This window comes from Mustelus asterias, unplaced genomic scaffold, assembly GCF_964213995.1.
Source record: "Mustelus asterias unplaced genomic scaffold, sMusAst1.hap1.1 HAP1_SCAFFOLD_100, whole genome shotgun sequence".
In the NCBI taxonomy this organism is placed as follows: domain Eukaryota; kingdom Metazoa; phylum Chordata; class Chondrichthyes; order Carcharhiniformes; family Triakidae; genus Mustelus; species Mustelus asterias.
Genome location: NW_027590147.1, coordinates 424095 through 450607, shown reverse-complemented (window position 1 = coordinate 450607; position 26513 = coordinate 424095). Strand labels below are relative to the sequence as shown.

General features: G+C 45.1%; 1 protein-coding gene across 1 annotated transcript in view; it reads left to right on the top strand.

Moving 5' to 3' along the window:
• Positions 1–25749, top strand: part of LOC144484337 (uncharacterized) — a 38288-nt gene extending 12539 nt beyond the window's left edge. The window contains exons 2-3 of the mRNA XM_078202876.1: positions 20313–20603; positions 25726–25749. Coding sequence (XP_078059002.1) covers positions 20313–20603; positions 25726–25749 — 315 coding nt within the window. The remainder of the gene's footprint in view (positions 1–20312; positions 20604–25725) is intronic.
• The last annotated feature ends 764 nt before the right edge of the window (positions 25750–26513 follow it).

Below are 26513 nucleotides of genomic sequence, written 5' to 3'. Positions count from 1 at the left end.
CCCTTAGTGTCCTGAGATGCGTAGGTTAGAGGGATTAGTGGGAAAAATATGCAGAGGTACGGGGGTAGGGCCTGGGTGGGATTGTGGTCAGTGTAGACTCGATGGGCCAAATGGCCTCTTTCTGTGCTGTAGGGTTTCTATGTTTCTATGAGTCAGAAGGTTTTTGTTTTAGTTTAGTTAGGGCATCATGATCGGTACATCATACAGTACATATGGGAGAAGGAAAGGAGAGGGATTCAATGTAGAAGTATTGAACAATCTGGAATCAGTGCTTATAAGAACATACGAACTAGGAGCAGGAGTAGGCCATCTGGCCCCTCGAGCCTGCTCTGCCATTCAATAAGATCACAGCTGATCTTTTCGTGGACTCAGCTCTACTTACCTGCCCACTCACCATAACCCTTAAATCCTTTACTGTTCAAAAATTTATCTTTCCTTGCCTTAAAAACATTCAATGAGGTATTTATTTTGTTTGAGACTCTCCCACTCGTGAAAATATCTCACCATCTACCTTGTCAAGCCCCCTCAGGATCTTATATGTTTCAATCACCCCTTTGTCTTCAAAACTTCAAGGAACACAGACCTTGACAATTTACTCCCTCTTGATCGGACAACCCTCCCATCCAGGAATTAGCCTGGTGAATTTCCTTTTGGACTATGTCCAATATTACTGTATCCTTGTTTAGGGAAGGGGATGAAAACTGTATGCACTATTCCAGGTGAGGCATCACCAACACACTGTACAGTTGCAACAAAACCTCCCTGTTTTTAAACTCCAACCCCTTTGCAATAAAAGCCAAAATGCCATTTTCCTTCTTACCTCATGTGGGACCTGCCTGCTAGCTTTTTGTGATTCATGCACAAGAACACCAAGATCCCGCTGTACTTCACTCACCGGCAGCCCCTTTCCCTTTAGATCATCATCCTGTTGATTCCTCCGACTGAAATACATGACCTCACACTTTAAACTCCATTTGCCAGGTTTTGGAGACAGAGGGGTGACTTTATTGCATCTTCCCCAACTCTTGACTCATCTTTCCCAGGCCCTATCCCTGTAGCCCCACATTTTCACCCCACTAATCCACCTAATCTACATCTATTGGGACACAAAGGGGCAATTTAGCACGGCCAATCAATCTAACCTGTGGGACTGTGGGAAAAACCTGGAGTACTCAGAAATCCACACAGACATGGAGAGAATGTGCATAATCCACACAGACTGTCACCCAAGGCCGGGATTGAACCTGGGTCCCTGGCACTGTGAAGCAGCAGTGCTAACCACTGTGCTGCCAAGGCGCCCTTTTAAAATAAACTACAAGTACAGATTTCTCTCGATTTACCCTCCTCCTTACATCCTCAAACAATTCAAGCAAATTTGTCAAACATAATTTATCTTTCATAGAACCATGTTGACGAGGTTTGATTATATTCAGCTTTCCTAAATGATTTTCTATTTGCTCTTTGATTATTGACTCCAGCGTCTTGCCAATAATAGATATTAAATTAACTGGCCTATAGTTCCCTGCCTTCTGCCTTCTCCCTTTTTGACCAAGGTAGTCACATTGGCTGATTGCCAATCATAGAATCATAGAAACCCTACAGTGCAGAAGGAGGCCATTCGGCCCATCGAGTCTGCACCGACCACAATCCCACCCAGGCCCCACCCCCACATATTTACCCGCTAATCCCTCCAACCTACGCATCTCAGGGGCAATTTTAACCTGGCCAATCAACCTAACCCGCACATCTTTGGACTGTGGGAGGAAACCGGAGCACCCGGAGGAAACCCACGCAAACACGAGGAGAATGTGCAAACTCCACACAGACAGTGACCCAAGCCGGGAATCGAACTCGGGACCCCGGAGCTATGAAGCAGCAGTGCTAACCACTGTGCTACTGTGCTACAATCTTCCGATACTCTCCCAGAATCTAGCGAGTTACGAAAAATTTCAACAAAATTCTCCACAATCTCTTCAGCAACCTCCATTAAAAGCCTAGCGTGCAGTTCATTGGGTCCTGGTGACTTGTCTGCCCTTAGCCACTGAAGGGAAAGGAAGTGAGCCCAGTCTGTATATTTCAGACATTTTTGGTCCAGTCATATAGACATATATCTGTCTGGCAGCCTGCATGGAGATTTCCAGCTCTCTGTGTCCAGGACAGGATGTGGAGATGCCGGCGTTGGACTGGGGTAAGCACAGTAAGAAGTCTCACAACACCAGGTTAAAGTCCAACAGGTTTATTTGGTAGCAAATACCATAAGCTTTCGGAGCTTGCTGTTCCTTCATCAGATGGAGTGGTCTCTGTTCTCCAACAGTGCACAGACACAGCAATCAAGTTACAGAATACTAATTAGAATGAAAATCTCTACAGCCAGCCAGGTCTTAAAAGGTACAGATAATGTGGTTGGAGGTAACATTAAACACAGGTTAAAGAGATGTGTATTGTCTCCAGACAGAACAGCTGGTGAGATTATGCAAGACCAGGGGCAAGCTGTGGGGGTTACTGATAATGTGACATAAATCCAACATCCCGATTTATGCCGTCCTCATGTGTGCGGAACTTGGCTATCAGTTTCTGCTCAGCGACTCTGCGCTGTCGTGTGTCGTGAAGGCCGCCCTGGACAACGCTTACCTGAAGATCCAAGGCTGAATGCCCGTGACTGCTGAAGTGCTCCCCCACAGGAAGAGAACAGTCTTGCCTGGTGATTGTTGAGCGGTGTTCATTCATCCGTTGTCGTAGCGTCTGCATGGTTTCCCCAATGTACCATGCCTCGGGACATCCTTTCCTGCAGCGTATCAGGTAGACAACGTTGGCCGAGTTGCAAGAGTATGTACCGTGTACCTGGTAGATGGTGTTCTCACGTGAGATGATGGCATCCGTGTCGATGATCCGGCACGTCTTGCAGAGGTTGCTGTGGCAGGGTTGTGTGGTGTCATGGTCACTGTTCTCCTAAGGCTGGGTAGTTTGCTGCGGACAATGGTCTGTTTGAGGTTGTGCGGTTGTTTGAAGGCAAGAAGTGGGGGTGTGGGGATGGCCTTGGCGAGATGTTCGTCTTCATCAATGACATGTTGAAGGCTCCGGAGGAGATGCCGTAGCTTCTCCGCTCCGGGGAAGTACTGGACGACGAAGGGTACTCTGTCCACCGTGTCCCGTGATTGTCGTCTGAGGAGGTCGGTGCGGTTTAACCAGTTACACTGGTTTTAACCAGTGGTTAAAGGGCTTTAACCAGTTACACAGCCTGAATAAATATCACACCATTCACAGTGGGGAGAGACTGTACTCATGTTCAGTGTGTGGACGAGGCTTTAACTGATTGTCCAAATAAGACAGAGGCAAGGACACCTCCATCATGGAGAAACCATGGAAATGTGCGGACTGTGGGAAGAGATACAGATCTCCATCTCTGCTGGATGCTCATCGGCGCAGCCACACTGGGGAGAGGCCATTCATCTGCTCTCAGTGTGGGAAGGGATTCACTCTGTCATCCAGCCTGCAAAGACACCAGCGAGTTCACACTGGGGAGAGGCCGTTCACCTGCCCTCAGTGTGGGGAGGGATTCACTCGGTTATCTACTCTGCAGACACACCAGCAAATTGACACTGGGGAGAGATTTGCTCGGTCCTCCAGCTGGTGGAGACACCAGCGAATTCACACTGGGGAGAGGCCGTTTACCTGCCCTCAGTGTGGGAAGGGATTCAGAGTTTTATTCTTGCTGCTGAGACACCAACAAGTTCATGAATGATTACATGAGGGTTTGGATTCTCCTCTTATTGTTTCTGCTCTCAATTCCATCCAGGACTGGATTTTGTTCATTCTCACAGTTGGTCAATGGGGAGGGTCGGAGGGTTTCTTTCTGCTGGACTGGCCGGTCTCACAACTTTGCCTCCAGTAGGCTGATGCTCTTTGAGTCTTGTTGCAAATACCTGGTTTCAAATTTCACACGGATCACAGAGTGACAGGGTGTTAGGAAGTTCAGAAATATTTAGTCACTATTTCTGTTTGAAAGACCCCAAATGCCCATCCAATTTCCTTTGTAATTGTTTATTGTCTCCACTTCCTCCACCCTCGTAGGCAGCGAGTTCCAGGTCATTACCATTCGCTGCATCAAAATATTCTTCCTCACATCACCCCCCTGCATCTCTGGCCCAAAACCTTAAATCTGTGTCCCCCTCATTCTTGTCCCATCAGCTAATGGGAACAGCTTTTCTTTGTCCACCTTATCTAAACCTGTCAGAATCTTGTCCACCTCTATCAAATCTCCCCTCAACCTCCTTTGCTCCAAGGGGAACAACCCCAGCCTGACATTGACAATAAAGAACAAACTAACAGAATATGTTAATACCTGAAATCAAATGGGAATGTTTAATTTCTGTTTTAAAGATATTGTAAATATATTGTCCTGGACAATAAAGGAATTGGAATAACTCACCTTGGGTGTGGTTGAATGGAATATATCAATCTGATAGCCACCTACAGTCTCGTGAAAGTCTGGAATTGCAGCTGGAAATCGCTCCCTAACAGCACTGTGGATGTACTTACACCTCAGGCATTGTAGCAGTTCAGGAAGGCAGTGTTGGGGTCGACCATGGCCAAGGCAGCTACATACAGCCACATATTCTGTTATAATTGAAGGACTGCAGATTGAATGTGAGGCATTGTGGGACTGGACTATCTTGACCATATTCCTGTGACTGCTCAGTTTCTGCAATCACGGACCATTAAAGCTGCTCAGCAGGGCCCCTCTTATCAGCACACAGGCAGCTGCACTGAGTAACCGACTGCTAACGGAATAGGCTGGGATGTGGTGGAGATCAGAAAGTCCTGAGTATAGTGAGTCATTGTGATGTCACAAGGTCAGTTGTTATAAGGTGTCTGGTCCACATGATGAGATGGTCCAGAGCTGTCCATGAGCTGATCACACAGCCACATGATGCCTAATTGTTAGCTTGATTGGATATGTCTGGAATCGATTCATATTGTGATTAGTTTGGAACCAGCCAGGATGGGCATCGGTAAATGGATAGGAAGGTGTGATCTTCTATGTTCAGGGTGGAGGTTGCATGGTGAGACCAGCGACTTGATCCCCGCCGCTGTAAAATAGACCATTTGATGATTGGAACAGACCTGGGTGTGAAGCACTTAGTCTTCAATCATTCTTCACTCAGTGAACCGGCCAAGTTTTAGACCATAAGATATATGAGCAGAATTAGGCCATTCGGCCCATCGAGTCTGCTCCGCCATTCAATTATGGCTGATACTTTTTTCATCCCCATTCTCCTGCCTTTTCCCCATAACCCCTGATCCCCTCATTAATCAAGAACCTATCTATCTCTGCCTTAAATCCACTCAATGATGGCCTCCACTGCCTTCTGTGGTGATGAATTCCATAGATTCACCACCCTGTGGCTGAAGAAATTCCTCCTCACCTTGGTTCTAAAGAGTCATCCCTTTACTCTGAGGTTGTGCCCTCGGATTCTAATCTCTTCTACTAATGGAAACATCTTCCCCACGTCTGCTCTATCCAGGCCTTACAGTATTCTGTAAGGATTCATATTGTTGGTTCATTTTTGTTTCAGTGATGGTGAAATGAAAGTGTGCAATATTTATTCATAAAATTTGTTTTTCATTTGTTTCAGGAGAATGTTTAAAGCTTCTGGTCTATTCGACAAGCAGTGCTATGTCCAGGAAGAATGCAGCTCAGGGGACTACGAGCAGGATAATTTCCCATTTCAGCAATGCAGTTGTTTATCTGAGTGACTTTAATGGACTTTTGTCTGTCGAAAGGAGATGCCCTGGGGCTTTGCTAAAAGGATTGGAGTGTGGGTTGAGGAATGTGGGGTGTTGTGATGATGGGGTTAATGGGAGGAGTGAGGCGAAGTTTGGAAGTTAGCTGCAGTTCTGTTTGAAGGCGCGAGCTTCTGGAAGCTGATCTGAAACTCCCTTTCTCTCTTAAAGCTCCAAGATTGTCTACACGTATTACAGCCAGTATATTGGTAGCATAGTGGGCAGTGGATAAGGTTTCTAGGATTGCAACGGGATCTTGATCAAATGGGCCAGTGGGCTGATGAATGGCAGATGGAGTTTAATTTAAATAAATGCAAGGTGATACATTTTGGTAGATCGAACTGGAGCAGGATTTGCTCAGTTAATGGTAGGGCTTTGGGGAGAGTTATAGAGCAAAGAGATCTCGGGATACAGGTTCATAGCTCCTTGAAAGTGGAGTCACAGGTGGACAGAGTGGTGAAGAAGGCATTTGACATGCTTGGTTTCATTGGTCAGAACATTGAATACAGGAGTTGGGACGTCTTGTTGAAGTTGTACAAGACACAAGGCCACACTTGGAATACTGTGTACAGTTCTGGTCACCCTATTATTGAAAGGATATTATTAAACGAGAAAGAGTGCAGAAAAGATTTACGAGGATGCTACCGGGACTTGGTTTGAGTTATAAGGATAGACGAGATAGATGAGGACTTTTTTCCCTGAAGCGTAGGAGGCTTAAGGGTGATCTTGTATAGATCTATAAAATAATGAGGGGCATAGATCAGCTAGATAGTCAACATATTTTCCCAAAGATAGAGGATTCTAAAACTAGAGGGCAAAGGTTTAAAATGAGAGGGGAGAGATACAAAAGGGTCCAGAGGGGCAATTGTTTCACACAGAGGGTGGTGTCTGATACAAGCTGCCAGACGTAGTCGTAAAGGTGGGTAAAATTTGACTTTTAAATGCATTTAGACAGTTACATGGGTAAGATGGGTATAGAGGGACAGGGGCCAAATGCGGGCAATTGGGACTGGCTTAGTGGTTAAATAAAAGGGTGGCTTGGACAAGTTGGGCCGAAGGGCCTGTTTCCATGCTGTAAACCTCAAAGACTCTCTGATCTGTGTTTGTTAACTGTATTTAAACCTCTGAATGGATGTTGTTAAGTTAGAAATTAAATTGTTTCCTTTCATTGTAAGTATTGTTCAGCTGTTAATTGTTTGCATTGTTAGTGTTGTATTTAAACTGTTGTGAATAAAATTTATTTTATTAAAAAATCCCTATTTTCTCATCACTCCTGGAGCAAAGTCTCCTCTCCTCACATTTTTGCCAGAAAGAAAAAATGTTGGTGTCTAGTCTGGCTTCCTAATAAAACTTGGAGTTCCAGTCTGGTATCCTAACAATGGTTACAGAGTGACCAAGGCTGGGAACTAAATATTGCAGAGTATTTGACACTTTGAAAAGCTAGGAAGCTTGGAAAAGGAGGTGGGGTAGCTCTGTTAATGAAGGATGACATTAGTACAGTAGTGAGAGATGTCCTTAGCTCGAAAGAGCAACACAAATAATCAGACTGGGAAGAGATGAGAAATAGCACAGGAAAGAGGGTGGGAGTGGTCCCTCAGCCTCCTAACAGTAGTTACCCAGTAGGACAGGGTGTACAGGACACTGATACAGACTCCCTAAGAATACACGACGTGCAATGGTTAACATGGCCTGAAGAATAAGAAAACATTTTGAAATGATCAAGGCACTGACACAGACCTCCATAGACAAATGGACGTTGAGACAATGAAAAAAAAAGCTAAAGGAATTTTGGATTGGGACAATTGAAGGCTCGGGAGAAATAATACTTCATAACATTTATCCACAAGGTGGACCCAGGTGAATGGAGAGCTGGAGAATCTTTTATGTCCACACAATCTACTGCATTGATTAAATGTACTGACTATAACTCAGAGTGGATCCCTCTCTCTGGGAATCTTGTTTGTGGGGTGTCGGGAGAAAGGGAGGAATGTTGTCCGCCCACACCCTGTAGGCTGGGGATGTAACACCACACTAAATTATACTCTGGAAATTTCCAGTGCCCACCATGAACCCACGCAGCTGGCATCCCATGTGACCACCCAGGAGCCTCAATACCAGTAACGCCCACTGCCCAGTGACCAACTCCAGTTTCTGCTTCCACCCCCCAGTCACCCCAATGACACGCAGACTTTCGGCAATATCCCACATCCGGCCTCCTCACAGGGAGCGAGTGACCATAACCGATGATCCAAAGGGGAACTTACTGAGATCCCTGCTTCCTGACAGGAAGTGCATCCTGAAGCTGTCGGAACATCAACTGGAGTTGAGGAAAGAGACCTGCGCTGCAATGAATGTAATAATCCTGACTGCCTTAGGGTGGAGTCAATCTTTATTTGGTGTTGATTTATTCATAGAGTGAAACATGACAGATATATCTCCTAATTCCAGGCACCGTCTCTAACTGTCCCTTTAAATATCTTCAAGTAAGCATCCAATCAATGACCTCCACATGTGTGTAGTTCACATTAATCAATACAATAGAGTCAGAACATCAAGAAAGGCTCCAATCAGTGTGATCGCTCTGGTGTCCCAGCAGCTCAGAGGACAAAGTGAATCCCGAAGTGAATCCCAAAGTGAATTAACTTTTACCATTATCCATCTGAAGTGAATGGACTCCCATTTCCCCGCCCTAATGTGACACTGAATCTTCTTAGGTTTGAAGAAGAAACTTAACCTTAGAGCACTGGGTGGTACAGTGGCACAGTGGTTAGCACTGCTGCCTCACAGCGCCAGGGATTTGGATTCGATTCCCAGCTTGGGTCACTGTCTGTGTGGAGTTCGTACATTTTCCTCGTGTCTATGTAGATTTCCTGTGGGTGCTCCGGTTTCCTCCCACAGTCCAAAGATGTGCTGCTTATGTTGACTGGCCATGTAAAATTGACCCTGGTGTCAGGAGGATTAGCAGGTTAAATATGTGGAGTTATGGAGATAGGGCCTGGGTGGGATTGTGGTTGGTGCAGACTCGATAGGCTGAATGGCTGCCTTCTGCACTGTAGGATTCTACAATTCTATGAGATCTCAAACTAAAAGTTAAAATTATTTATTAGTCACAAGTAAGGCTTACATTAACACTGCAAAGAAGTTACTGTGAAATTCCCCTAGTTGCCACAGTCCGGCACCTGTTTGGGTCAATGCACCTAAACAGCGCATCTTTCAGACTGTGGGAGGAAACCGGAGCACCCGGAGGAAACCCACGCAGACACAGGGAGAATGTGCAGACTCCGCACAGACAGTGACCCAAGCCGGGAATTGAACCCAAGTCCCTGGCGCTGTGAGGCAGCAGTGCAGACAGACAGTCAAGAAATCATCAATTCCACTCCCACCCGGAGCTATGGGGATATATTTATACATTATCTCATTTCACAATAAAACACACACACTGACTTTCAGATTTGCTTCTGTTATTATTTTGGTGCCCAGCAGGTGGTCTCGGAGTGTGTGCGTACGCGTGTGCAGAACGATAGAAACTAGAAGCAGGTGTAGGCCATTCGACTCTTCGAGCCTGCTCCACCATTCATTTTGTTCATGGCTGACCATCAAATTCAATGTCCTGATTCCCCCCTTCCTCCCATATCCCTTGATCCCTTTTGCCCCATGAGCGATATCTAATTACTTCTTGAAATCATATATTCATGTCTGTGAATGTATTTGTGCATCTGTGAGTATGTCTGCATGTAGAATCATAGACGATTGGCTCACCTGATGAAGGAGCAGTGCTCCGAAAGCTCGTGATAACAAATGAACCTGTTGGATTTTAACCTGGTGATGTGAGACTTCTAACTAGAATCACAGAATCCAACAGTGCAGAAGGAGGCCATTCGGCCCATCGAGTCTGCATGACCACAATCCTATCCAGGCCCTATCCCCTTAACGCCATGCATTTACCCTAGCTAGTCCCCCTGACACTAAGGGGCAATTTAGTACGGCCAATCCACCTAACCCGCCCATCTTTGATCTGTGGGAGGAAACTGGAGCATCCAGAGGGAACCCACGCAGACACGGGGAGAATGTGCAAACTCCACACAGACAGTGACCCGAAACTTGAATCGAACCCAGGTCCCTGGTGCTGTGAGGCAGCGGTGCTAACCACTATGCCACAGTGCAGTAATCCAGGGGAACTGGATTAATTGTTGGATTACACAGTGATATGTTACAGAGTCTTAAATTCTGAAATAAAACAGTCAATGCCACAAATAGTCAACAGGCCCAGCAGCTTCTATGGAGGCAGAAACAGAGTGAAACATGCAGCCAAACATCCATATGAATGAGGAGCAGCAGTGGACCATTGGGCCCCTCTGCTCCAGCATTTGACAAGATCCCGACTGATCTGATTGTGGCCAGAGCTCCATTTTTCTGTCTCCCCCCTCACCCCCCGAATGCCCCCCCCCGCCCCCCCCCCCCCCCCCCCCCCAACCATCTGACTCTCTTGTCAATCAGGAATCCATTTATTCAGCCTGAAAAATATTCAATGACTCTGTCTCCACTGCTCTCTGGGGAAGAGAATTCCACAGACCAAAGACCCTCTGAGAGAGAGTGAAAAATCTCGTTTTCTCTGTCCCTAACGTCTCAAGCGCTCTCCAGAGCCACACAGGGAAAATCAGGATAAAAACAAATTACAGTGAATGGTGGAATCTGAAACCAAAAGAGAAAATGCTGGAAAATCTCAGCAGGTCTGGCAGCATCTGTCAGGAGAGAGAAATGCTGACGTTTCGAGTCCAGTTGACCCTTTGTCAAAGACTGACCTCTGAAGAATTGAGAGAGGGAGGTGGAGGAGGCAAAATGAAAGATCTGTAAACTGACAAAATGTTTCACGGCCCAAGACCAAAGCGAGTGGTAATGGGACAAGTAAAGACACAAAAGATGTTCTGGATGAGGTGTGAATAGCCGGTTAGCGATAGTCTGAATGTAAAGTAAAGTAAACAAGAGGGAAATGAGGTGAAAAAAGCAGCAACGAAACACAGAACACAATGGGGGCAGAGATTGTGGTGTAAAATTGTTGGACTCAGTTTTGTTCTGAAGGCTGTAAAGTGTCTCTTTTAGTTGCGAGAAATAATATTATATTTCCCAGTTCCGATGACAGGTCACACTGAGTCTGTTTCTCTCTCCACAGAGGCTGCCTGACTTGTTGAGTATTTCCAGCCAAAAGAGAAAACGCTGGAAAATCTCAGCAGGTCTGGCAGCATCTGTAAGGAGACAAAAAGAGCTGAGGTTTCGAGTCCAGGCGACCCTTTTGAGAAAAGCAGCAATTTGCTTTCATTCATGAATATTTCCAGCGTTTTCCGTTTGATGTCAACCAGACAATGTGTAAGAATTGTCACACCTGGAACAGATGTCTCTTACTCAGGACACCCCAGCTCGGGTCTGGGTGGCCGGGGAGGGGGGGAGGGTGGGGGGTGGGGGGAGGGGGGGGGGCGGGGTGGGTGGGTAACGTTCACAATTTTATATTTGTGTCTGGTGTGAATAATCCCTTAGATTAAACGGAGAAGTTTTTTAAACTGAGGAGAGTAGCTGCATTTGGGCGCTGACTTTAAACAACATTAACAAGTCAGGGCTGCTGGAGAAACATTTTGGGATTTGTGAGCAATCAGTTCCGGCTGGTTTGAAGTGAAATCCTGTCGGTGCTGCGGCAAATCTGAACTCAAACCAGATAAACTGGAACCGCTGGGTTAGAGATTCCGGGTGTTGGGATGTGGAGGCTGAGGGAGGGGGAGATGGCGGTAAAACTCTGAGCCTGACTTTAGACAGGGTGAGCGGGGTAAAGGGGAGGAATGACAGAGTTAATGTGGGAGTCAGGGACAATAGCAGAAGGTGGGAAGCTCTGGAAAGGAGCAATCAGGGTAAAGGCCATCAAAGAATGCTTGTTTAAGATAAAAGCAAAATACTGCGGGTGCTGGAATCTGAAACAGAAACAGAAAATGCTGGAAATCTCAGCATCTGTGGAGAGAGAATAGAGTCAATGCTTCCAGTCTGGATGATCACAGATGCTGTCAGACCTGCTGAGGTTTTCCAGCACTTTCTGCTTTTGATTAACTGAAGGTTCAGCAGGGAAAGAAGCAGCGAACTGAACACACTGAACCCAGGGGAAGGGGGTGACCCAGGATAAGGGACAGGCGCAGCTCAGTGAGGCTCTGCAATGTCCATCAACGCATCCACATTGAGAGCTGAGAGCGCCAAGGGGGAGGGGAAGGAGAAACTATTTGGGGCACAGCAGGAGGTCACCCCTCCCCCCACTCTGTAGTTCCACAGACCTCCCACACCTGGACAGGGTTGGCTCAAGGTGCAGGAAGCTGCAAGCTGAGAGGCTGAGCTGTGAACTGGGCCGGGTTGGGGGTTTGAGTGACAGTCCCGGGGCTATATCAGGACAGGAACTGCCACAGATTCCCCCTTTTTCCTGGGACGTTTCACTGGAGCTGTGTTGGTGAGTGTTTGTAATCTCTGTCTCACTGTCTCGGTAATGGGGGTGGGTTGTAGATTGCTGTGAGTGTTAGACTAAATAACCTCTCCTCATGCTGCCAGTTCCAGTCTGCATACTCCATTTCTCAGTCCAGTCTGCTGCTCTGTCTCTGTCTCTCTGTACTTTGCTGCAGTGCTCCACATTCTGAGCAACATCCAGCCCATTGTTATCACCCGAAATTTGCAGCAAACTACCATCACTGTGGCACAGCGGTTAGCACTGCTGCCTCACTGAGTTCGATTCCAGCGGTGGGTGACTGTGTGGAGTTTGCTCAGGAAGAAGTCTCATAACACCAAGTTAAAGTCCAATAAGTTTATTTGGAATCAAAGTAAATTATTGTGGATGCTGGAATTTGAAACCAAAAGAGAAATTGCTGGAAAATCTCAGCAGATATGGCAGGCTCTGTAAGGAGAGAAAAGAACTGATGCTTCGAGTCCACATCACCCTTTATCAAAGCTTTGACAAAGAGTCATCTGGACTCGAAATGTCAGTTCTTTTCTCTCCTTACAGATGTTGCCAAACCTGCTGAGATTTTCCAGCATTTTCTCTTGGTTATTTGGAATCACGAGCTTGCAGAGCACTGCTCCTTCATCAGCGCTCTGAAAGCTTGTGGTTCCAAATAAACCTGTTGGTCTTTAATCTTGTATTTTGAGACTACTTACTGTGCTCACCCCAATTCAGCGCTGGCATCTCCACCTCATGTGTGGAGTTTGCACAATCTTCCTCTGGGTGCTCCGGTTTTTTCTCATAGCCCAAAGATGTGCAGGTTAGGTAAATTTGTCCCTTGGTGTCCGAGATATGTAGTGTCTAATTTGATTTATTATTGTCGCATGTTCTGGGATACAGTGAAAAGTATTATTTCTTGCGTGCTATACAGAAAAAAACGTAAATTGATGGAGTACATAGGGGGAAAGGAAAAGAGTCGGGTGCAGAATATATTGTCGCAGTTGCAGTACAGACTCGACGGATCGAATGGCCTCTTTCTGCACTGTAAGGATTCTATGATGAGTGAATTCCAGCGAACAACTTTTGAATGGAGGGGTTTCTGAGGCGCCGAGCATTGTGGGAATTATGACCGCCATTAGTCAGTGACTGACTCTAAATGTTTAATTGCCGACTGAGGGTAGGTCAGCAACCTGAGCCCTCAATTCTGTTTGTGACTCTCACAGGCTGCCTGGCCTGATGAATATCTCCAGTATTTATTTTCTTTGTCCCAGAAACAGACTCTACAGAGTTTTGTTTCTGTTTTATAAGTTCGAGTTTAAAAACACAGTTAGGAGCTGGCATGATTCAGGCTGTCTGTTGGATGCAGAACTCAGTTCCTGGCCCCCCCGTGTGGGTTTCTTTTATTGTTGCTTCAGTCTGAAGTCTATTCATAACTTGCCTCTGTGGGTTCTCTCTCAATCCTGCTGCGTTTTTCCAGCACCTTCTCTTTTAATTTTAAGTGGAACATTAATATCTGCTTAGTACACAGGCCAATTAATCACAAATTCAGAGGAATGTATTTTTAAAAATTAATTAATCTTAATTGCACAAGATAGTTTTCTATTATGTCTTTGACAATGGCGCCGTTAATTCCCAGGTACGCCTGCGGGTGGGAAAGTGTCCTCTTCATTCCACAGCAGCCTATTGCGCAGGCGCAGTGCTGTATCTGGAGCATGCGTACTGCCACTTTGCTCGGAGCCCTGCGAGTGCGGGGGACGCTTTTTCCAGCGGGTGAGAGTCAGTATGGCGGAGGGAGGAATGGAGTCGGGGTGGGGAGGGAGCGGAGGCTTCACGAATGCCCGCTCCAGGTTGCAAGGCCCGGATAAGACCATGCCGGTTCCGGGTTTGCAGCTCCCGGGTTTTTTTTTCCCAGGAACAGGCCCCGGTTTTCGGCCGCCATCTTGTTTCAGCGGCGAAGGAGAGCGCATGCGCTGCTGTCGGTGACGGGTCACAATGGGCGTGGTTTCAGGGGCTGGTTCAGAACCTCTATCTTCAGAGGGACGATAGGTAGCAGGGCGCATGCGCAGCTATCCAAGTACATCGGAATAAGAATTCGGAACAGGAGCCAGTCATTCGGCCCATCGAGCCTGCTGCATCATTCAATAAGATCATGTCTACTTTGGAGAGGCTGGATAGACTGGGACTTTTTTTCTCTGGAGCATAGGAGGCTGAGGGGTGATCTTAGAGAGGTTTATAAAATAATGAGGGGCACAGATCAGCTAGATAGTCAAAGCTAGGGCAGTCTAAAACTAGAGGGCATAGGTTTAAGGTGAGAGGGGAGAGATACGAAAGTGTCCAGAGGAGCAATTTGTTCACACAGAGGGTCATAGAGTCAGAGAAGTCTACAGCATGGAAACAGGCCCTTCGGCCCAATTTGTCCATGCCGTCTTTATTTTAAAATCCCAATTGCCCGCATTTGTCCCATATCCCTCTATACCCATCGTACCCAAGTAACTATCTAAATTCTTTTTAAAAGACAAAATTGTACCCGCCTCTACTACTACCTCTGGCAGCTTGTTCCAGACACTCACCACCCTCTGTGTGAAAAAATTGTCCCTCTGGACACTTTTGTATCTCTCCCCTCTCAACTTAAACCTATGCCCTCTAGTTTTAGACTCCCCTACCTTTGGGAAAATATATTGACTATCTAGCTGATCTATGCCCCTCATTATTTTATAGACCTCTAAAAGATCACCCCTCAGCTTCCTATGCTCCAGAGAAAAGTCCCAGTCTATCCAGCCTCTCCTTATAATTCAATCCATCAAGTCCCGGTAGCATCCTAGTAAATCTTGTCTGCACTCTTTCTAGTTTGATAATATCCTTTCTATAATAGGGTGACCAGAATTGCACACAGTATTCCAAGTGTGGCCTTACCAATGTCTTGTACAACTTCAACAAGATGTCCCAACTCCTGTATTCAATGTTCTGACCGATGAAACCAAGCGTGCTGAATGCCGCCTTCACCAGTCTGTCCACCTGTGACTCCACTTTCAAGGAGCTATGAACATGTACCCTTAGATCTCTTTGTTCTGTAACTCTCCCCAACTCCCTACCATTAACTGAGTAAGTCCTGCCCTGGTTCAATCCACCAAAATGCATCACCTCGCATTTGTCTAAATTAAACTCCATCTGCCATTCGTCAGCCCACTGGCCCAATTGATCAAGATCCCGTTGTAATTGGATAGGGTAGTGAGTGTCTGGAACAAGCTGCCAGAGGTAGTAGTAGAAGCAGGTACAAATTTGTCTTTTAAAAAGCATTTAGATAGTTACATGAGTACGATGGGTATAGAGGGATATGGGACAAATGCGGGCAATTGGGACCAGATTAGGGGTTTTAAAAAAAGGCGGCATGGACAAGTTGGGCCAAAGGGCCGTTTTCCATGCTGTAAATCTCTATGACTTTGCTACCCCCACCCCGTCCATACCCATGAGTTTCTTGTGGTTCAGAACTTCAGCTTTGAATATATCCTGCCTCCAATCCTCACTGGTGAAGACAGAGTTCCAAAGATCAACAACCCGCTGAGAGAAAAGATCTCTCTTCATCTTAACCTTAAATCCTTTATTTTTACTTGATTCCCACACCAAAGGAGCATCCTCTCAGCATCTACGTTGTCAAGCACCTTATATCATATGAATCATAGAATCCCTACAGTGCAGAATGATGCCATTTGGCCCATCAAGTCTGTATCGACCACAATCCCACCCAAGCCCCATCCCCACAACCCCCTGATTTTACACTGCTAATCCCCCTGACACGAGGGTCAATTTAGCATAGCCAATCCACCTAACCTGTACATCTTTGGACTGTGGGACGAAACCGGAGCACCCTGAGGAAACTCACACAGACATGGGAAAAATGTGCAAACTCCACAAAGACAGTGACCCAAGGCCGGAATTGAACCTGGGACCCTGGTGCTGTGAGGCAGCAGTGCTAACCCCTGTGCCACCCTTAAATTCCCAGATGTTTCAATGAGATTATTTCTCAGTCTTCTAAACTCCAAAGAGTACAGGCTCCAGCTGCTCAACCTGAAAGATAAAACTCCTCATTTCAGGAATCAACCAACTGGATATTCTCTGAACTGCCTCCTCTGCAATTTTGTCCCACTAAAGTAATTCTGTGCAGATAACAGGAGAGAATGTTTTGAATTTCTGCCCTGTACAGACGCTGATGGATTTTGGAAACTCCTTTTACAGGGGGTTAGAAGGGAAAGATTTACACACAGCAAACTCAGACCAAAAGAAATGTTTGTCTGTCCTGAATTTCTAACCTTGAATTACACCTATAATTTTCATCATTTACAGGGAGAAGATTTGAAGATTGCAATATTTTTCCCGGACACCAATCTCTCTGAGATCTTTGCAGACGTAGGCTCCAGCAGATTTAAAATGTTGAAAACAGTGAAATGGTTTAGGGGTGAGTGTTAGTGAGCATTAATTTAAATTTAGAGCATGCTCTGATTCCATGGATCTCGGGCTATTGTGGCTCCTTTACCATGGATGGGCAGGCAATGGTGCAGTGATAATGTTATTGGATTAGTAATACAGGGATCCAGGGCAATGCACTGTGAACCCTGGGTTCGAATCTCACATTGGCAGATGTTGAAATTTGAATTCAGTAAAAATCTAGAATGAGAAGTCCATTGATGACAATTGTTGTAAAAATCCATCTGATTTAATAATGTCCTTTAAAGAAGGAAATTACCACATCCCCCAGCAATGCAAGCAATGAGACTTCAAGGGCAATGAGTTATGGGCAATAGATGCTGATGCAGCCAGCACATAGAGTCATAGAGCAATACAGCACGGAAACAGGCCCTTGGGCCCAACTGATCCATGCCAACCATGGTGCCCTCCCAGCTAGTCCCAATATCCCAATATGGGCGTTTGGCCCATATCCCTCTAATCTTTTCCAATCCATGTACTTATCCGAATGCTTTTTAAATGTTGCTATTAAACCTGCCTCAACCACTTTCTCTGGCAGCTCATTCCATGTACGCACCACCCTCTGCATGAAGAAGTTGCCCCTCAGGTCCCTTTTAACCTTTCCCCCTCACCTTAAACGTATGCCCTCCAGTTTTCAATTTCCCTACCCTGGGAATAAGAATGTGGGTTCATCCAATCTATCCCCTCATTATTTAATACACCTCAATATGGTCACCCCACATTCTCCTGCGTCCCAAGGAATAAAGCCCGAGCCTGGCCAACCACTCCCTATAACTCAGGCCCATTAGTCCCGGCAACACCCTCATAAATCTTCTTTGCAATCTTTACAGTTTATCAATGTCTTTCCTACAACAAGGTTACAAAAAATTTACACAATACTCCAAGTGCAGCCTCACCAACAACTCATACAACTATAACATAATGTCCCAACTCCTATGCTCAGTGCTCTGACTGATGAAGGCCAGTGTGCTAAATGCCTTCTTCACCATTCTGTCTGCCTGTGACGCCACTTTCAATGAACTATGTACTTGTACTCCTGGGTTCCTCTGTTCCTCAACACTCCCCAGGGCCTTACCATTCACTGTATAAGTCCTCCCCTGGTTTGACTTTCCAAACTGCAACACTCACACTTAAGACCATAAGACATAGGAGCAGAATTAGACCACTCGGCCCATCGAGTCTGCTCCGCCATTCAATCATGGCTGATATTTTTCTCATCCCCATTCTCCTGCCTTTTTCCTATAACCCCTGATCCCCTTATTAATCAAGAACCTATATATCTTTGTCTTAAAGACAGTCAATGACCTGGCCTCCACAGCCTTCTGCGGCAAAGAGTTCCACAAATTCACCACTCTCTGGCTGAAGAAATTCCTCCTTATCTCTGTTTTAAAGGATCATCCCTTTAGCCTGAGGTTGTGCCTCTGTACTCTATTATCTGTACTGAAATCCATTTGCCAATCATCAGCCCACTTCTCGAACTGATCAACTGATCAAGATCCCCCTGTAATATTTGATAACCTTCTCCACTATCAGCGATACCTCCGAATTCAGTATCGTCTGCAAACTTGCTAACCATGCTTTTTATTAATTTTTAAACGGCCATCCATTTCTCTGTTTCACCTCTGCCCTCCCTGATCAGCTCTCTGCCATTGTCTACCTTCCTCTACCTCTTATAATGGGTGTATTTTAACTATTATTTCCGCAAGCTATGTCTTGATGAGGTTTTTAACCACTTTACAACTCTGTTCACTGCTGATTTATCAGCTTAGTCTTACAATGTTCAGGAATTGTTTCTCTTCCCCTGGAGATCATTTCCCTTCCACTTCTGAGCTTATATTAACCAACAAAATCTGAGACATTTTTATTCCCTGTAATTCATTCTGCCCACCCTGAAACGTTAATCTTCTTTCTGTCCAGAAGGTTGGTCTCTTTCCTCATGTTCACATCAAAGGGCAGCTTTCCCCAGGAGATGGCTGACATTTAAGGGGACAGTAAATTAATATAGGACAGAGATATGTCTAGTGTTATTATATGGTACCCAGATTAGATATATTATTTATGTTTCTGTAATAAAATACATTTATTATTATTTCTTGAATTGTAATATAAGGCTGCAGCGATGTTATACATTTCCAGTCATGAAGTCATTACAGCACAGAAGGAATCCATTTGGTAACTCGAATCCATGCTGACTCTCTGTATAACATTCCAGTCCCATTCCCACTCTATATCCCCATTCTCCTGGAAGTTTATTTCCTTCAAGTGCCCATCCACTTTCATTTTTAAATAGAATCCATAGATATGGATGGAGATTTACAACTTTTTGGGAATGAAATAGGAAAGAATGTTCCACCGAAACTAGAATTGTCTGCTCTGAATTTCTATCCTATACTGACTGTGATGACTTTTGCAAACTCATTTCACAGGATATTGAACGAGGAATCACAGGCAAAAATCTCAACTGTCACATCTAGAAAGAGTCATATTCCTTGGGATCTGAATATCTTGTAATATGGAACTGTAGCTACGTTATATATTTCCAGACATCTCTTCCCTCAGAGGGTTGTTGGTCTTTTGGATTTCTCTTCCACAGGGACCAGTGGAGGCTGAGGATCATTGAATATATTCCAGTTAGACAGATCTTTGACTGACAAGGGTGTCAAGGGTTATGGGGAACAGACAAGAAGATGAGCAAAAGCTAAGATGTGGGGGGACTTCTTCACTGAAAAATGTGGTAAAGCTTTGGAATTCTCAACCCCTGAGGACAGTGAAACCTCAGTCATCAACTATTTTCAAGAGAGAGATTGATTGGTTTCTAGATATTGAAGATATCAAGGGATATGGGTTTAGTGTGGGGAGAATGATGCTGAGGTAGATGAACAAATTATCTCATTGAATAGTTTAAAAGGCTCGATGGGCCAAATGGCCGACTGCAGCTCCTATTTGTTATGGTCTCTGTGTTTAGGACAGGAAGCAGTGAGCATGGATCTGTCAATCAGCCTCAATCAGCACCTTCAGGAGAATTGGGAGGGTGAATATTAGATACAGCAGAGTGAGAATGGAGGGAGAGTGTGTGGGATGGAGGTTTACAGCTTTTGAGGAATGGGAGAGGAAAGAATGTTCCATAGAAACTAGAATTGTCTGTTCTGAATTTCTATCCTGCACTGACACTGATGACTTTTGTAAACTTGTTTTACAGGATATTGAAAGAGGAATCACAGGCCGAAATCTCAAACATCACGTCTAGATCTGACAGAGTCATATTCCATGGGAGCTGAATATCATCGGACTTTGAATCCAGAAGGAGAAATGTTTGTCCGGTCTGTTGATTTGAAAAGATTTCAAACATCAGTGTGACTGGAAAAGCACCAACACACTGCCACACTCGAGTGAGTGTGTTCCAGTGCACTGACTAAAGAGCTTTAACCAGTTACACAGCCTGAATAAATATCACACCATTCACAGCAGGGAGAGACTGTACTCGTGTTCTGTATGTGGACAAGGCTTCAACTGATTGGCCACCCAAGACAGCGGCAAGGACACCTGCACCATGGAGAAACCATGGAAATGTGTGGACTGTGGGAAGGGATACAGATACCCATCAGTGCTGGAAGCTCATTGGCGCAGCCACACTGGGGAGAGGCCATTCACCTGCTCTCAGTGTGGGAAGGGATTCACTTGGTCATCCGATCTGCGGGCACATGAGCGCATTCATACTGGGGAGAGGCCATTCACCTGCCCTCTGTGTGGGAAGGGATTCACTCAGTCAACCCACCTGCGGGTACACCAGCGAGTTCACACTGGGGAGAAACCGTTCACCTGCTCTCAGTGTGGAAAGGGATTCACTCAGTCATCCCACCTGCAGAGACACCAGCGAGTTCACACTGGGGAGAAACCGTTCACCTGCTCACAGTGTGGGAAGGGATTCTGTGATTCTACCAGCCTGCGGAGACACCAGCGAGTTCACACTGGGGAGAGGCCATTCACCTGCTCTCAGTGTGGGAAGGGATTCACTCGGTCATCCCACCTGCAGAGACACTACCTAGTTCACACTGGGGAGAGACCCTTCATCTGCTCTCAGTGTGGGAAGGGATTCACTCAGTCCTCCCACCTGTTGAGACACCAACAAGTTCACGAGTGATTCCAGGGGTTGGATTCTGCTGTTATTGTTTCTGCTCTCAATTACATCCAGGACTGCATTTTGTTCATTCTCACAGTTGGTCAATGGGGAGGGTTGGGGGGTTTCTTTCTGCTGGACTGGCCGGTGTCATGACTTTGTCTCCAGTGGCTGATGCTCTTTGAGTCTTGTTGCAAATCCCTGGTTTCAAATTTCACACGGATCAGAGTGACAGGATGTTAGGAAGTTAAGAAATAGTCACTATTTCTGTTTGAAACTCCCCTAGATGCCCATCCAATTTCCTTTGTAATTGTTTATTGTCTCCACTTCCTCCAGCCTCTTAGGCAGCGAGTTCCAGGTCATTACCTTTCACTGCATCAGAATATTCTCCCTCACATCTCCCCCCCCTCCCCACCCCCCACTCCCCCCACTGCATCTCTGACCCAAAACCATAAATCTGTGTCCCCCTCGTCCTTGTCCCATCAGCTAATGGGAACAGCTTTTCTTTGTCCGCCTTATCTGAACCTGTCAGAATCTTGTCCACCTCGATCAAATCTCCCCTCAACCTCCTTTGCTCCAAGAGGACCAACCCCAGCCTGACATTGACAATAAAGAACAAACTAACAGAATATGTTAATACCTGAAATCAAATTGGATTGTTGAATTTCTGTTTTAAAGATATTGTGAATATATTGTCCTGGACAATAAAGGAATTGGAATAACTCACCTTGGGTGTGGTTGAATGGAATATATCAATCTGGTATCCACCTACAGTCTAGTGAAAGTCTGGAATGTGTAGCTGGAAATCCCTCCCTAACAGCACTGTGGGTGTACTTACACCTCAGGCATTGTAGCAGTTCAGGAAGGCAGTGTTGGGGTTGACCTTGGCTGAGGTAGCTACATACAGCCACATATTCTGTTATAATTGAAGGACTGCAGATTGAATGTGAGGCATTATGGGACTGGACTATCTTGACCACATTCCTGTGACTGCTCAGTTTCTACAATCACGGACCATTAAAGCTACTTAGCAGGGCCCCAACACAGGACTTGGTGAGAATATTTACTCAGAATGAGTTAGAATTAAACTAGGGCGGCACGGTGGCACAGTGATTAGCACTGCTGCCTCACAGCGCCAGGGACCCGGGTTTGATTCCCAATGGGTCACTGTCTGTGTGGAGTTTGCACATTCTCCCCGTGTCTGCGTGGGTTTCCTCCGGGTGCTCTGGTTTCCTCCCACAGTCCAAAGATGTGTGGGTTAGGTGGATTGGCTGTGCTAAATTGCCCCTTAGTGTCAGGGGGACTAGCTACGGTAAATGCATGGGGTTATGGGCATAGGGTCGGTGGGATTGTGGTTGGTGCAGACTTGATGGGCTGAATGGCCTCCTTCTGCACTGTAGAGATTCTATGAGATTATTGCAGGACCGGCTGGTGTTCGGCAGCTGAGAAACCTGGAATCTGTAAAAATGGGCTCTGACTAATCAACAAACGGGGGTAGGTAGCTGACTAAGAAGTTAAGAAGCGTTCTCAGGCATGCTTAAATTATTTTATCATAAATCTGTGATAAGAACTGTGAGGGACTTGTGACCTGATAGTCGGTGAAGTGACGGTATACTCCAAGTAGCACTGGACTGAAAAGCAGACCTCTGAGAGTAGATTCTAATGGTTATAATCCTACCCAAGCATGGCCAGTGAAAAATCAGAGCTCAAGTGGGGATCGGACAGGTCTCTTACCTGCCATTTGGAAACTAAGAACAAGAAACTTATCGATTAAAATGATTAGAGAATAGAGCCAATCTTTCAAGTCTGGATGACACTTCAGAAGAACTCTTATAAAGGGTCATCCAGACTCGAAACATTGACACTATTCTCGCTCCATAGATGCTGTCAGACCTGCTGAGATTTTTCAGCATTTTCTGTTTTTGTTTCAGATTCCAGCATCCGCAGTATTTTACTTTTATGATAAAATGATTTGGTCTGATTGGAATCCCCACGATCCTCCCGCAAAACAGAGGGAGTGGTGGCAAAGGGAGAAAAAGGGTAAGGATGATAAAGTCTGGGTTCTGATTCTCCGAGACCAAGTAGAATTAACAAAATGAGTGAACCAGTTGATCAAGAATAGAAGTTACCCATCCCTAACAAAAACTGATCAAATTAAAATAATTAGGTTGGTGAATATAACAAAAAAATTAATGGGTGAAGTTTAAAATCAAGTTTGTTTTGTTGTTAGGGAAGTTTTTTAAACTTGTGTAAAGTGTCAAGTTTTTTCTGCTCACTCCCCACCCCTTTAGGTTCTGCAGAAAAGTTAACCCTTTCAGCAGACAGTTCATTTGTTTTTAAATCGCACGAAAACTCGTGTCTATTTTAGTTTATAATTGAAGATTTATGGGAATTGGCTAAGATGGGCTTTTGACATTTTTAAAGTATAAAAAAGTGATCTTGGGAAAGGATTCACTGCTTCATCTTACCTGCTGACACATCAACGTGTTCACACTGATGAGAGACCTTTTAAATGCTCAGACTGTGGGAAGTGCTTTAAAAGATCTGGTGCACTGATATGCGCCATCAATGTGCTCTCACTGACGAGAGGCCATTCAGATGCAGACACTGTGGGACTGGGTTCAGACAATCATATAACCTCACTGTACATCAGCGAGTTCACACTGGGGAGAGGCCGTTCACCTGCTCTGATTGTGGCCAGGGATTCTCTCAGTCATCCAACCTTCTGAAACACCAACGAATCCACAATTAACCATAGTGATCGGATTCTGCTGTTAATCACATTCAGGACTTAAATGTGTTCATTAGGTCTGTTTCTGCTGGAGTTGATGAAATCCAACCCAGTTATAGGGGTTAATATTCTGGATAAAAGTCAAATAAATTAGCTTTGTGTTCAATACTGTGCATTGAATCTTTTCAATAACATCAACATAAATGAATTCCTTTTGAAATATATGGATAAAAGCAAATTACTGCGGATGCTAGAATCTGAAAACAAAAGAGAAAATGCTGGAAAATCTCAGCAGGTCTGGCAGCATCTGTAAGGAGAGAAAAGAGCTGATGTTTCAAGTCCAGATGACCCTTTTGTCAAAGCTCAAAACACCAGCTTTGACAAAGGGTCATCTGGACTCAAAACATCAGCTCTTTTCTCTACTTACAGATGCTGCCAGACCTGCTGAGATTTCTCCTCTGGTTCCTTTTGAAATATCTCCCTTTGTTCTTCCTCCATCTTCACCTCCCACAAATGCTCATGGAGGAGAAACTCATGATCTTCTTTGTTGCTAAGTTTGAGACAATTCAATCAGCTGCCCCTGCTGCTTCCCTCCCTTTCCATAGTCCTTCAGGTGCAGAAAGAGGCCATTCAGCCCAGCAAGTCTGCACCAATGCTCTGAAAGAACATCTTACCCAGCCCCCTTTACCGCCCCCCCCCCCCCCCCCCCCCCACCGCCTCCATCCTGTCCCAATAACCCCAGGCGCATTTTCCATGCCTACTGCACCTAAGCTACACATCTTGGGACAACAGGCAATTGAACATGGCCAATCCACCTGACCTGCACATCTTTAGCTTGTGGGAGGAAACTGGACATCCGAAGGAAACGCATGCAGACCTGGGGAGAACATGCAAACTCCACACAGACAGTGACCCAAGCTGGGAATCGAACCTGGGTCCTTGACACGTTGAGGCAGCAAACTAATTGACTAGACAAAATCTCCTTTAATGTTCCCCTTTATCTTAGCTCTGAACTCACATCTTACTCTAGTTTCTCTCACCTTCTCTCATGTCCTCTTAGACCTCAGGGTGGTGCAAGCAGGCATTTAAGACGCATTTAGATGAACACCTGAAATGCTATAGCATAAAAGGGTACAGACCAAGTGAAGTGCTGGGTGATGGGATTGGAATGGAATGGTGTTTGATGACCAATGCAGACACGATTGGCTGAAAGGCCTCTTTCTGCGCTATCAAACTCTATGAGGAAGGAGGGTTGTTGATGTGCTGTCTGGGTGGGTGATATTTGGAGGAGCTGTCTCCCTAGGACTGAACTAAAGCATTTCATAGCAATGTGAGCCTTATAAGGAGCTCTTGGCGACACATAAAATCTCCTCACTCTGCTGAGCGACACTTTTGTATCTATTTCAGGCAGTGTGGAGAAAGACCCTGAGTGCACAGCTCAGGAATTTTAATAGCCAGGTAATGTGAACTCACTCACAAATCACATATGCCACATTGGAAGTTGAGATACATTTGTCCATGTTCAAATTTTAACTACTGTTCATAGAATTTTAGAATCCCTGCTGTTCAGAAGAGGCTATTCAGCCTATCGAGTCTGCATTGACTCTCTGACAGAGTATCTCACCCAGGCCCTCTCCTCTGCTCTATCCCTCCAACCCCACATATTGACCATGGCTAATCCATCTGACCTATATATCTTTGGACTGTGGGAGGAAACCAGAGCATCCAAAGGAAACCCATACAGACACGGGGAGAGTGTGACAGACAGACAGTCACAGACAGTCAAGCTGGATTTGAACACGGGTCCCTGGAGCTGTGTGGCATAACTGCTGTGCCACTCTTTTTGCTGCTTAACGCTCAGTAACAACATATGGAAGCCCTGGTCAGAGCTGATTGTGTACTGAGGTTATCAATGGGTTTTGAATGTAAATTCACACACAATGAAGATCAGAATCATGTGAGTTTTTTCCTGCTCCACCGTCTGAACCAATAACCGTCTGCACCTATTTACCAAATATAAAAATGCTTTATGAAATGAGCAGTTTCCAATAAAATGAGTAAAACCCGAAACCAAAGACCACCAGCATCTCATTCACTTCATTTAACAAAGTGGAATGTGTTTAATCTACTTTGATGACTGTTTTTATCCAGAACGTCACTGACACAGAATATTAGAACATGTTTTTATTTGATGGTGGGCTAATATAACTATCAGGGGATTTGATATTAACCCTGTCAAACATTACATTTTCAATCCAGCTTTTCAAAGAGAGAATACAGTCGGCAGCAGCTTCGACTTATCGACAGTCAGTGAAAACAGAATGTCAGTGAGGCAGTCACACACTGAGACCACACACGAGTCAGAGCCTTTCTACAATATGCTTATTTTCGAAATAAAGAACTTATAAACTTCCCAAGGCAGCTTCTCCTGCAAGTGCAGGAGATGTAATAGCTGCACTTTCACCTCCTCCCTACTCACCATCCAGGGGTTACACAAATGTGCCTCAATCCCAAATGTGTCAAATAGTTTGAAATTACATTTTGGAAATGGAGGAAGGGAGATTTATTTAAAATAAATTGACACAATACATTTTATATATAGATTCTAAGTTAAAAGATTTAATATCTCCACTGTATGTGGCATCTGTGCTATCTTATCCATGTAATGAAGTAAACACGACAAAATTCAACAAAATACAAAAGGTATTGTTACTGAGAGAATACATCATCAATATTTGATTTAATTTATTATTGTTGCATGTACTGGATACAGTGAAAAGTATTGTTTCTTATGTACTAGACAAACAAAGCATACTGTTCATAGAGTACAGAAGGGAAAAGGAAAGGATACGGTGCAGAATATAGTGCTGTAGTTACAGATATGGTGAATGGAAAGATCAGCATATATGGTAGGTCCATTCAAAATTCTGATGCAGCAA